This window comes from Podarcis filfolensis (genome assembly GCF_964270895.1).
Source record: "Podarcis filfolensis genome assembly, chromosome: 5".
In the NCBI taxonomy this organism is placed as follows: Eukaryota; Metazoa; Chordata; class Lepidosauria; order Squamata; family Lacertidae; genus Podarcis; species Podarcis filfolensis.
Genome location: NC_139608.1, coordinates 87,009,745 through 87,023,484, shown reverse-complemented (window position 1 = coordinate 87,023,484; position 13,740 = coordinate 87,009,745). Strand labels below are relative to the sequence as shown.

At 46.7% G+C, this 13,740-nt stretch overlaps 1 protein-coding gene across 1 annotated transcript; it reads right to left on the bottom strand.

The window, feature by feature from the left end:
- Positions 1 to 4,044: 4,044 nt before the first annotated feature.
- On the bottom strand, positions 4,045 to 11,998 carry NDUFB8 (NADH:ubiquinone oxidoreductase subunit B8). The gene is made up of 5 exons (XM_083616059.1): positions 11,844 to 11,998; positions 8,748 to 8,874; positions 6,880 to 6,979; positions 5,591 to 5,746; positions 4,045 to 4,215 (listed from the first exon to the last, which is right to left on the bottom strand). The coding sequence occupies exons 1-5, from the start codon at positions 11,938 to 11,940 to the stop codon at positions 4,126 to 4,128; spliced, it is 570 nt and encodes a 189-aa protein (XP_083472185.1). The 5' UTR covers positions 11,941 to 11,998; the 3' UTR covers positions 4,045 to 4,125.
- Between the last annotated feature and the right edge of the window lie 1,742 nt (positions 11,999 to 13,740).

The window sequence follows — 13,740 nt, the reverse complement described above, 5'->3', positions numbered from 1 at the left end:
TTTAAAACTTCCCTATACAGGGCTACCTTCAGATGTCTTCTAAAGATTGTATAGCTACTTATCTCCTTGGCTCGGTGGGGTCACATAACTCCATGCCCTCCAACATTTCTCTGATGAAAATAGGGACACGGGTGGCGCTGTGGGTTAAACCACAGAGCCTAGGGCTTGCAGATCAGAAGGTCGGCAGTTCGAATCCCCGTGACGGGGTGAGCTCCCGTTGCTCGGTCCCTGCTCTGCCCACCTAGCAGTTCGAAAGCACATCAAGTACAAGTAGATAAATAGGTACCACTCCAGCGGGAAGGTAAACGGTGTTTCCGTGTGCTGCTTTGGTTCGCCAGAAGCGGCTTAGTCATGCTGGCCACATGACCCGGAAGCTGTACGCCGGCTCCCTCGGCCAGAAAAGCAAGATGAGCACCACAACCCCAGAGTCGATCATGACTGGACCTAATGGTCAGGGGTCCCTTTACCTTTAAGGAAAAACAGGACATTCCGGGATCAGATTGGAAACCTGGATGGCTTCAGTAAATCTGGGACTGTCCCTGGAAAACAGGGGCACTTGGAGGGTCTGGGAGCAGGATAAAACTATCACAGTGGCTGCGGCGCTCACCTAAATTGAGATATTGCCATTGTTGTTTCACTCACATCACAGCAGCCCTCGGTTTTAAGTTCTCAGCAGCTTTGCTGGTCCTAAACAGCTTTGTGGTTGCATTTCCCACCCCCATTTTCTTTTCCAGGAACAGGCAGCACCACCAAGACTGGGAAGGTGTAGCTGTGTTGTTTCTCCAGTTTCCAGCACTACCGAGCTGGAGAAAGTTGGGGCGTCAGGGCTTCGCTGCTGCTTCTTTTCCTAACAGTAGCGCAGCTCCTGGTGGGTTAGCCACAGTGCACAAGGGCAGAGTTTGACGGAAGCTGCCCTGCCCCTTGGCAGAAGAGTGAATCCCAGCTCAAAAAAGCGTATTTCCAGGGAGAGACACCTAACAGGAGGAGGGAGAGGCTTGGGTGGGTGTATGTGAAAAGCATACACTCCCAATATCCCAAAGACAGCTGTCCTCAGATTGCTATTAGCAGTGCAGGAACTGCAATATTTTTTCCTACTGCCCTGCCAGGTGGTGACGAATAGGTTGCCTGTACTTTATATCTGGGACGCGGGTGGCACTGTGGGTTAAACCACAGAGCCTAGGGCTTGCCGATCAGAAGGTCGGCGGTTCGAATCCCCGCAATGGGGTGAGCTCCCATTGCTCAGTCCCTGCTCCTGCCAACCTAGCAGTTCAAAAGCACGTCAAAGTACAAGTAGATAAATAGGTACCACTCTGGCGGGAAGGTAAACGGTGTTTCTGTACGCTGCTCTGGTTCGCCAGAAGCGGCTTAGTCATGCTGGCCACATGACCTGGAAGCTGTATGCCGGATCCCTCGGCCAATAAAGCGAGATAAGCGCCGCAACCCCAGAGTCGGCCACGACTGGACCTAATGGTCAGGGGTCCCTTTACCTTTACCTTACTTTATATCTGGAGACTCTTGTGGTTGCATGGACTGCAAGAAGAACAAACCTATCCATTCTGAAGGAAATCAGCCCTGAGTGCTCACTGAAAGGACAGATCCTGAAGCTGAGGCTCCAATACTTTGGCCACCTCATGAGAAGACTCCCTGGAAAAGACCCTGATATTGGGAAAGATTGAGGGCACAAGGAGAAGGGGACGACAGAGGACGCGAGATGGTTGGACAGTGTTCTCGAAGCTACCAGCATGAGTTTGACCAAACTGCGGGAGGCAGTGGAAGACAGAAGTGCCTGGCGTGCTCTGGTCCCATGCGGTCACGAAGAATCGGACACGACTAAGCAACAACTTTATATCTATGCGTCTCTTCATTTATTTTTCTTCCGAAGCTACTGTATTCCATTCCCACCAACTGGCTTTCATACCGCCTGCATATTCATCAGGCTGTTCTGGGTGCTTCTTACAGTTTCCCCTCCCACCTCCCATTTTTTGCACTTCTGGAAACATTGGGGTTACCCTGGTTACCTCTCTCTTACCTCCGACTGTTGCAGCCTTGGCAACGTAAGAAGCTGTTCTTGTCTCTGAAGAGCAGAAACAGAGCACAAGGCAAGCAGGGCCAGCCGCTAAATGTTGCAGGGTGCTCCTGCGTGGCAATTCCCAGGTTGATAAACAAATTGGCATCAATACACCGGGTTTTGTGTTTGTGAACTTTTAAAAGTGCATGCAAGCCAATGGAGCACGAGGCTTCGTAACCGACTGCTTGATTTGGCTGGGAAGCAAAGGAGAGTTGCACCCATCGGTTGGACCCATCAACCTTCCCACTCTGCTCGTTCTGTCACTTTCTGGCACCCGGATTCCCTCTGCACCTCTCGCGGTACATCTCAGCCTACAAATGCTTTGTATGTCCCATTGTATCCACTGGTGTTTACTCTCAGGAAGGCGTTAAGACCCCAGTGCTATCTGTATCTGAGCAGCCTGATCCTCTGCAGTCTTAACAGTCACTGCCTTTTCTCCACTCCCTTCCCCCTTATAATTACATGGGGAGGGGGGAAGTGGGAGCATTTTCTCTGACCCTCACATGGCATTGCAGCTGCTCCCCCCGCCCCCCCGCATGTGCCGGGGGCTAAATTCAGTCCAAGTGCTCACTCGCATCAAGGATCGGACTACATCGCCAGGTTGTTGTTAAGCAGCACTGCGGCAATGTTGGTGGAATGCTGTTTCGTTATTACAGCAAGCTTTGTTGTTGAACCTGCTCGTGCCGCTGGGGCAAGACATCTTTATAAAGTGATCTTTAAAATGCACTCGGACTGAGCACGTATCACTATGCGAAGGATCATTTTCTTTGGCTTGGTGCCAAGTAACCCAGAGAAAGAAAATTAGAATTTCCCTTCACCCAATTGTATTGCATTGTATAGCCTCCGTGATAAAAAAAAAATAGAGGTATTTTATTTATGCAACGCCCCTATTCTCACACTCATTCCAAGGGTTTATCCACTGTTAACTTTGCTGAAGGCTTGTCTGTACCTCCTCTACTTCTTCATTTTTTCTTCAATACCCTGTTTGTTTTTATTACTGTTGCTGACTTTTTATTTTATTTCTTACACGTGGTGAGAATTCTCATTTGGTTCTGTTTGTTTCAGGCCTGAGGGGATATTTTTTGGTAGTAACTTGTGATCTATAGATTTCTGTGACAATTCCTTGCGAGTTGATAGCTAGGTTTTCATGGAAGGCGAGGAAATGCTTTCTTTTTGAAGTCACCTTTTCTGATTTTCCGCCATTGCAGTTTGGTACTGTTTGCTGGCGCTGTACAAGTGGTGGTGGAGGGGAGGTTACTGGGTTGTTTTTGATTATGTATTTAGTGGCTTTATATTCTGATTTGATCTTGTGAACCGCCCTGAGGCCCAAAGTTATAGGGCAATATACAAATTTAATAAATAATAATAATGATAAATGTGTCTTTACTGTGGATCAATGGATTTTTAAATAGAAGACAGATTATTTTATCTATTATCACATTTATATCTCACTGCTCAAAGCTGCATATATAACTGTCCTCCTCCTCATCTTTCACAAAAGCCCAGACACATAGCTCAGGCTGTGACTGGCGAGAGTTAATTTTATGTCAGAATGAGCACTTGAACCCAGGCCTTAGCCTGACAAGCCAACCACACAGTAGCTGAGATTGGCTTGTTTTCTTTTGCTAACTGTTTGCCCCTCATTCAAAAATAAGCTGGTCCAGTGCTACTTAACTGAATAACCTGGATGTTTGTCAGAATATTGCAGCTCTGTTGTTTTTACTTTACAACATTTCTGAGTCATGCTGTATTGATCATACTTTGTGTGCCGATTCTCACACGATGCAAAAGGTTCTGAAGGAAACAAGGTTACACATAAAAGAACTCTCTTCAGGTTTTAGAGCGATGCATGCTAAGTCCACATGGCCCACTGTACAACATACTCATACAAATCAGAAATAACTAAATAGAGGCTTTCATGGTTGTGCCCTCCCATCCTGTCCACCCCTCCTCAAAAAAAAAACCACACCAGGATCTTGAGAAGAGTGGTGTACAGTTTGTTTTATAGATAATCCTGATCAGAGAGGATTAAAGAGGAGTTGCAGTTCCAGCCATCCTTATATCTCATAGTGCTTCACCACAGGTGTTTCGCTGGGATCCCCACCTCGTGCCACATGCAGGTCGCCATAGGGAAATTGCTTTGGGCCCTGCAGAGAATAGGAGACAGCGAGAATTAACTCATCACACTACATGTTTATAGAGTACAGAACTTCACATCAAGTGAGCCTTTTCAAAGTAACAAAATACCTGCCAACCCACATGTTGAATCTGACCATGCCCCCCACTTTTCGTTTGCTCACAAGGCCACCTGCATGTGGCATTTCTCACTTAAGACAGATTATCACCTGCCAAACAATCTATTGTGAGCAGTAAGAACCCCATGCTTGTAGATCAAGTTCAGGCTTCAAGGATAGTTTTTTTTCAGGGCCACCATTTCTTTATGGGGATCCATCCAGGGCTGCAACTCTGACTTTGCTACAGCAGATTACATTCCAGCCACATGCTGGAATACACCTGTTGGTATAGGGCGATATACAAATTTAATAAATAATAATATTAACAGCTCACAAGGTTTACATCCCACCCCTCTTCTATGCAAGCAAACCAGAGGCACGTTCAATGACACATTCCAGCTGGGCAACAGAAAGTGTGTGTAGTGAAGTTAGGAAATTCTAGTAGACAAACTTTGGTCAAGTAGAAGCAAAGTATTATAGGAAGACCAAAGGCCAAAGGATTTATGGGGAATGTGTCCTTGTTGTTTTAAGAGGAGACTCATCGTCTCTGAAAGTGTGATTTGCTTATCTCAGGCATCTGAAGGAAGGAAACTCTCCAAGTTGATTAGTGGGATTTTAGCACCTGGTACCTAAAAAGGCTGTATGGGTGTGAATGAGTTATCAACCCTAATCACTCCGGGAATCTGCTGTGTCTGCTGTGTCTCTGAGAAGTTGGGAGGATCCGTTTGATCCAATACATTTTAAAAAGAGAACTTTCTTGTTGTCCTGCGTGCCATTCTGAGGGAGGTCTGAATCCAGAGCCTGACTAATTAGCTGCATACTGTATCTGTTGAATTTCTGCCTGCATTTTGTGGAAACAGCTTGCAGGGTGGGGCAGCCGGTAACTAGGAAGAATAACCTTCTCCCTTGGGTTAAGTCTTCTGGTGCCCCTGGTACAAGGGAGTGGTGGCAGCAACTACCCTCTGATGTGTTTTGTCCTGCAAAAAAGTATATGTTGCCAGCCATCGTTCCTCTAAGCCTGACCCTGCTGGATTGTAGGACAGGTGAGGGAGGGGCGAGCGGCTGGAGCATTACTACAGTGTGGCTTGGAGAGAGGGGCATGGCCTAGGGAGTGTCCTGAAGAGCACAGATGACTCCCTAGACTGAGGTTCCCCAAGTATTTTAACAAAAGACAGAAAGTGGTTTCCCCCCCGGATGATATGGGGCACTGGAGTCTAGGTATGAGCTTTAGAGGGCTCTCACAGCCAGATATTCAAGAACCTCTCTTAAAGGCTGACTTGTAACTCACCACAGGCTGGTAGGATGGAAATATCTCGCCAAGAACAAACATGGAGACCATGAAGCCAATGAAGCCGAAGAGGTACTTAAGCATTGTGTTCCGGGGCACGAGAGTGGGAGATGTGTCAACCCGGTTCCGGATGAACATATCAAAATGCCAGTGCAGCTGGTCAAGACAAAGGGGTGGAGTGGTTATATATGGCCAACACCACCTGTGAGTTATCTTGGGGTTATTATGGAGATGAGAGAGGGCTTCACACACGTTCACTGCTAATACTATGAACCAGTGGTTGTCTATGGGGAAGCTTAGACGTGAACTAGTTCACATCGCAGGAATAAATCTTCCCCTTGAACTGATATGACAAGCAAACAAAGTTAGTTGTGAAGACCCAGTAAAAAAAACAGGAGGGGGACACACCCGGTTTCCTCGCATGCTCCCCCTCCAGACTTGTTTTGCTTCCCCCACAAAAAACAACAACAAAAAACTGGATTTTTCTGCAAATAAGGGACTCTGCTGTGATGAGACATCATCCCATGATGACTTTTTCTGTTTTGTATCTTAATATACTCTCGCCTGTGATCTTCACTCCTCCAACTCTGTTGCCCTGATTTGCTTAGAGACCTCCTGCTCCTTGAAACAGAGCCACCCATTCATCCTTGATGCTGTTTACGTCATAGAATCATAGAGCTGGAAGGGACCCAAGGATCATCTAGTCCAACCCCCTGCAATGCAGGAAGTCTGGATGATGTCTAGGTGACATCATCCCCCTGAATGCATGCACCTTCTCTTATTAGTCTTCAAGCCACTGATACAGATCTCTCTCTAATATTTGCCCTCCTTTGTTAAATCTATGTTTCCAGGAGAAAACACATCCTATGTGCCTATAACTTCAGTTGCTCCTGCTTAGCCCTTATTACCAGCATCTTTCCGTCCCCTCCCTATCCATGTTTAGACTAAGTTCTTAGGAAAAGGACCTGCTTAGTTTGTGTTACATTGCAAAGCACCACAGGTATTGATGACACTGTGTGACTTCATACACTGCAATCAGAAAGCAAAATATCTGCAAGGTCAGAATCTATTTTTAAAACACATACAATTATCATTTTCATACTCAAAACTTGGATTCTAAAGCGTCAATGTGTGTACACTAAGTAAATTCAAGAACAGGACGATTTTTTGAGCTTGGAAGCATCAGAATGTCATTCAGTAAAAAGTCTGTGATACTCTCACTAACCCAGATAAATATGGACTGCAAACTGAAATCACAGAAATGGAACACAAAAAACTATCATCCTTACTGTCTCGCCGTAGTTACGCCTTAACTCAGGATGGTCCCACTGATAATAAGGATCTCTCTCATGCTGGGATCGGTCAGGAAGCTTGGGATAGTCACCGTAACTATGAAAAGTATATAAGGAAGTCACCATAAATCCATTGCACTAGACAAACAGAAAAATGCAAGAGCAATAATACAAGAGCAGAAGAGAAAGCAGGTAAAGCATCCTATGAAGATCTGAGTACTCTTATGTTTATGCATTAAAAAATACTCAGCCATTTCATTCTGTAAAAAGCAATTTGCCTGTGTTTTACCATTTCCCAGTTTTCCTAGTTTGCAGGTTCTGCGGGATATAGTGTGATATACCACTAAGTCATGGAAACAAAACCCATTCGGAGTTGTGTATTTAATTAAAAATATATATCACAGGGTTAGAAAAGATCCAAATTCCAATCAGGAAGGAGGGGAGAGAGAGGGAGGTAGACTGAAGTTTATGTCACAGTGGCAGCTACTGCCACTTTAATATTATTACAAATGTGAGCTAAGAGAGAGGATCCTCCATGAATTAGGCCAATGTTTCTCCAATTACGAGTCTTGAAGAGCTTCATACTACAGAAGGACGCCATTAACATGGAATTGTTTGCTTACATTTAAAAACTTTAGATTTAACGTGTTGTATTTCAGCAGTCACCAACCTGATTCCCTGGGTATCTATGGAGTCTGTTAAAAAGGTTTCTGTAAATATTGCCCTCCAAATCAGCAATGCATGAGAGCCTATTTGCTCTTCCTGCTCAGTGCTTGTGAGTATTGGCTCAGCATCTCTTACACTGAACAGGTCCCCTTAAACACGCCCACATTTCATTGGATGCCATGATTGGACATCAACTCTCCCTTCTGTTCTGAACACAGAAGGCATGCAAAGAACTGCTCTACTGATAGGCAAGTCCTAGGCTCTGTGGTTTAACCCACAGCGCCACCCAAATCCCTTAAAGTAGAAGTTTACAGACCAATATTTTGGATACTACTAACATTTTCAACACAGGGACATGGGTGGAGCTGTGGGTTAAACCACTGTGCCGCTTGGGCTTGCCGATCAAAAGGTTGGTGGTTCGAATCCCTGCGACGGGGTGAGCTCCTGTTGCTCGGTCCCAGCTCCTGCCAACCTAGCAGTTCGAAAGCACACAGTGCAAGTAGATAAATAGGTACCTCTCTGGTGGGAAGATAAACGGCGTTTCTGTGCGCTGCTCTGGTTTCGCCAGAAGCGGCTTAGTCATGCTGGCCACATGACCTGGAAAAACTGTCTGCGGAAGCGGACAAACGCCGGCTCCTTCGGCCTTTAAAGTGAGACGAGTGCCACAACCCCAGAGTTGTTTGCAACTGGACTTAATTGTCAGGGGTCCCTTTACCTTTTAACATTCTCAAGTGGGTTTGGATAGGGTAGGAATTTTCCCTATTTTAAAATCCTGAGGCACTGCCCTGACCTCATGTTGTTAATGCAGGTTCATTTCCCTAGTTTTCATTACTCCTTGGTAAAAACCGGACTAATAACCCAAGTCACTGAGTTGATATGAAGATGAACAAATATCTCAATGTGGCTCATGCTGAGAGAGACAGTATTGAGCTGAATATGTGCTTAAAATTATCCCTTCCTTTTTGGCTGGCCTTGCAAAGTCCAAGGGGTCCCAAGATGGTGTGGTTGGATCCCCACTGACTGAACTTCATGAAAACCATCTATTATTGCTGGGGGTGGGATAGGCAGAGAAGAGTCAAGAAGCATGAATATTATGTTTTATTTTACCCAAGTGTCTGCAAACAACACAAGGAGAGACATATGCTTTTCACAATCCCAGCTCCCCACATCACCCAATCTTTGAGTCAAGTATACCTCACCCCATGCCATCATCTGGATAAGGTTCATAGTCCTCCAGTCTCATGTTGTACTTTTTTGCCGCAGCTGCCCGTTCCTCCAGAGTTTTGGGGTACGGCCCAGGCAGCAAGTCTTTTGGCGTGTCCGAAGCTGGAGGAAGAAATGCAAGTTAAGCCCAAGGCTACATGGGGAAACAGCAGCTTACAAAGAATAGATTGTTCAGAGCAGGAACAGTACAGTGCTGTAGAACAAAAAGCTGAATTCATTTAGGCCTGCATTAAAGGAAGCTTTGAATTCACAGTTAAGGAAATAAGTGTACAGCTGTGTTCGGCAGCACACTCACCTCACGGCAAAACAAGTGGGGTTGCCACTGAAAATGACAATGTTCTCCCCCTTCACAATCTAATACTTTTGCCAGATCTAGTAGTGTTACTTCCCTGCATTTTTTCTTACTTCTGTGACAATCAATGATGTGGAGCAAGCATAGGGGAACACATAGCGAGCTCACATAACACGGGAAAATCTGCAGAAACAACCCCAACATGGGTGTGTTTCCAGCAGCCCTGCGTGTAGTCTAGAATCACAGGCGGTTCCATCCTCAGTCACCACCTGCCATTCAAAATGAGAGCTAAAGCAAAGAGATCCAGAAGCACAAATCCCTGCCCTTTATGCAGAAAGAGCACAACATTCTGCATAAAGCGCAGTGGCAGCTAGGGGGCGAGGGGTGGAATGACCAGAAGAGTCTAACCAATGCGAAGGCTCTGTGTGTGTGTGTGTGTGTGTGTGTGTGTGAGAGAGAGAGAGAGAGAGAGAGAGAGAGAGAGAGAGAGGGAGAGGGAGGAAGGAAGGGAGGGAGGGAAGGAAGGAAGGAATGAGTGGGGGCGGGTTCCTTTAATAATTTCAAAAGTTATGTGACCTTGTTGTTCAAGTCAATCTTTTTTACATAGTTTAATGTATCATGGTATTTTATGACTTGTTATTTTTATTGATTATAATTTAGTAACGGTTTATTGTAACTGTTGAGAGTAAATTTCTCTTTAATCATTATTGGCTGATATTTTGAGAGTTTAATTTTATTGTGTATTACAGGCTGATGGATTACTGAATATTCTTTATTTTACATGTTTATTTTAAGTCATTTTAAAATTATGGCTTATTTGTATTGGATCGTTGTAAGGTGTGTGACCTTTCTTGCATATTTTGTTGCCTCTTCAGCTTGTAAGCTGCCTTGTGTATAGCAACACAGAACGGCGGTATGCAAATTAAAAGTGACGATGGTGATGAAGATGACAGAAGCCACAGAGAAAATTGAGAAGACGTGAATAGCCCAGATATTGTGCTGGCAGGAGCTGGCTTTGGGTTTTTTTCTCTCTCTTTTTAAAGCCACCATCATCCTCGGTGCCACTGAACAGGGAATTCTAACCTGGGACCCGGGACCCTCTGGTCACAGGCATTCAGGAATGAAGCCCCACTAAATTCACAGCACAAAAAGAAAACTAGAAAACCATGAAAAACCAAGCCACAGCCCTATCCCACTCTCTTTTACTCAGTGTTAAAGGCACTGTGTGTTCATGGAGCTGTCTCCCAAAGCCAGCATGCAAAAGGGCTGCAGCCACCGTTGGAAGATTCACAGAATTGTAGAGTTGGAAGGGATCTTGAGGATTTTCAAGTTCAACCCCCTGTAATGGCAGGAATATGCAGTTATCCCATATGGGGATCGAACCTGCAATCTTGGTGTAATCAGCACCATGCAGCTGTCCCATATCAACTGAGCTATGGAGTGACAGGTAAAAGGAAGCTCTTCTTCATGCAGCATATAGTCAAACTGTGGAACTCGCCCCCACAGGAGGCAAGAGGTGGACATCAACCAGAATGGATTAGACAAATTAATGGAGGAGAGGGCTATTAATGGCTTTGCCCTCAGCACATGGAGGCAGTGAATGTTTCCAAATTCCAGTTGCTGGAAACCATGAGTGTGGGATTTTGCTCTGGTGCTCAGTTCCTGCTTGCTGGTTCCCCACAGGTACCTGGTCAGCCCCTGTGAGAACAGGATGCTGGACAAAGAAGGACCAATGGCCTGATCCGCAGGCTGCTCTGACCATTTCTTCTATTTCATACACCACTTGATGGTAAAACAACAACAACAGTATACAGGAAAGAGAGACACTAAAACCGAGAACCTTTGAAATGTACAAAAAATTAAAACACCGAAACAGGTTAGAAACCACCTCAACCCTCTAAGCACCTAGGTAGGCTTTCCCTAAACAGGAATGTCTTTTTAAGCAGGTGCCAAAAGAGTGCAGTGAAGACGTCTGCTTGGGATCAATAGGCAGGGAGTTCCAAAGTGGTAGGTGCTAAACGCAGAAAACAGGTGTTTGGTGGCACCCGTAGGTCCATCGCATCCTCAACTTCCTCCCCCTCTCAATGGACCCCCAGGTAAAAAGAAAGGGGACCCCCACACCGGAGGGGAAAGTGACCCCCCCAACTTGAGGTGGCCCCCACCTGTGGAGAAGTGAGGGGATGTTGACCTCCCAACTTAGAGCATGGTGACCTCCACCTGAGCAGGTGACTCCCCCTACTTCAGGGGAATGTGACCCCCCCACCTGTGGAGAAGTGAACCCCCTGTGTGAGGGGATGCTCACCGCCCACCTGGTCGTCACGGACCTGCCCACCTTAGAGCATGGTAACCCCCACCTGAGAGGAAGGTGACTCCCCACCTAACGTGACCCCCCCCATCTGACAGTCATTGAACCTTGAAGGAAGGTGACCCCTCCATTTGAGAAAGTGGCCCCCAAACCTGAGGGGAAGGAGACTCCCCCTACTTCAGGGGAATGTAATCCCCCCACCTGAGGTAGTGACCCCCCTTACCTGTGGAGAAGCGACCCCCCCCATTGAACAGTCATTGAACCTTGAAGGAAGGTGACGCCTCCACTTGAGAAAGTGGCCCCCGCACCTGAGGGAAAGGTGACCCCCACCTGTGGGGCAGTGACCCCCCCCAAGGGATGTTGACCCCCACAACCCGCCTGCCTGAGGGGAAGGTGACCTCCGCACCTCCCCTCTCTGCACCACCCCATGGGAAGCGGCGGAGGCGGCGGCGGCAGCAGCAGCAACTCACGGACCGGCACGGGCGCCGCTCGGACCCGCCGCCTTCCACGCCAGCGGCCGCAGCAGCTGGAGAGGCCGCAGCCGGACAGCAGCGGCGCCGCCGAACGCCATGGCGGCCCTTCAAGCGCCGAAGGGAACTCTGACCTTTGACGGCGGAAAGGGGCGGAGCTAAGGCGGGGGGAGGCGCGCGGCGCGCTCCGTCGCGCACACCATAGACGCATTAAATGCCGGCCTTGGTTCCCCGGATGTCGTTTGGACTACAGCTCCCATCATCCCCAGCCTTTGCGTCGCAGGACCTAAGCCCCGCGATTGCTTTTGACGCCATGCCTCCGCGTGCGCACGCGCGCAAGCACGCGCCGTCGCCGCCTCCCGCCGGGCGGAAGCGGCCTCTTCCCTCACGGGGAACGGAGGGTCGGTTTACAGCGCACGCGCGGCTAAGGGCCGGTTGCTTCTGTGGCCTCTTCCCCACCCAAGCAAGAGACAGGGCGACGGGGCCTTCCTGCTAAATTGAACGTGAAACGTTTAATTTAATTGTTGAGTTTTGTTTTATTTATTTTTCAAATTTTTTTTTACTGGTTTTCACAACGTTATAAACAAACAAACACATAAAACAAACAAACATAAATCACAGCCTTATTAAAAATTACACTTATTAGCATTGTTAAGTGACTTCCTCGCTTCCCCTTGGTTGAATTTCATTGCACGTCCTTTTAACGGTTTTCCAAATCACAGTTCTTACCAAATTTAACTTAAACATTAACATCCTTAGATCTTCACATTATGAAATTAAACGTATTAATTCATCACTTAAATAAAATCCTAAGCCAATTGAGTATCTGCAAGCTGTTTTCAGTTAATTTAACTTAACATATTTAACTAAGTAATCATTAATTTTAATCCAATCTTCCTGATACTCCTCCTCCTTCTGGTCGTGGACTCTTCCGGTTAGGTCGGCTAGCTCTGAAAAATCCACCATCTTCATCTGCCATTCTTCTATTGTTGGTAATTCTTGGGTTTTCCACTTTTTAGCTAACAAAATACGAGCAGCAGTTGTGGCATACAAAAATAATTTAACATCTTTCTTGGGCAATTCCAAACCTGTTATTCCAATTCCACACCTGTTATTTTCTTGTTTAAACAAACCTCATGGCTGTTTCGTTGCTATTTATTTTATAGCATGGCTCCTGCGGAGCCTGAGCTTATCTACTCGAGAGTAAGTCCTATTGAATTCCACGCAGCTTACTCCCAGGTAAGCTCGTGGCCCCTTTTGATAAAGGGTGGGTATACAAATTGAAATAATGATGATGATGATGATAGGTAAAGGGACCCCTGACCGTTAAGTCCAGTCGTGGACAACTCTGGGGTTGCGGCGCTCATCTCACTCTATAGACCGAGGGAGCCGGCGTACAGCTTCCGGGTCATGTGGCCAGCATGACTAAGCCGCTTCTAGCAAACCAGAGCAGCACACGGAAACACCGTTTACCTTCTCTCCAGAGTGGTACCTATTTATCTACTTGCACTTTGACATGCTTTTGAACTGCTAGGTTGGCAGGAGCAGGGACAGAGCAATGGGAGCTCAACCCGTCGCGGTGATTCGAACCGCCGACCTTCTGATTGGGAAGCCCTAGGCCCTGTGGTTAAACCCATAGCACCACCCGCGTCCCCTTGGATGATGATGATGATAATAATATGCAGTAACTGGCTACATAGTCAGAATCCACGGGGGTTGCGCAGGCAGGGTGGAAGGAGAAGGCGGAAGTATTTTATGGTGGTCTGCTGAGTTCAACATGAGTGTTAATGTTAAGTTGTGGGTGAACATATCAGACGACACAGCGATTCTTCAAACAGCTCTTGTTTATTCACAGGCCAGAACAGAACAGAACTGAAGGGTTCAGCCAGCCTGCTTATATA

Coding starts and splice junctions, on each gene's coding strand:
- NDUFB8 (XM_083616059.1), bottom strand. CDS start 11,940: ATGGCGTTCGGCGGCGCCGCTGCTGTCCGGCTGCGGCCTCTCCAGCTG. Junction 5,747..6,879: donor GGCGTAACTACGGCGAGACA/GTAAGGATGATA, acceptor TGTCTTGACCAG/CTGCACTGGCATTTTGATAT. Junction 4,216..5,590: donor TTCCATCCTACCAGCCTGTG/GTGAGTTACAAG, acceptor TATTCTCTGCAG/GGCCCAAAGCAATTTCCCTA.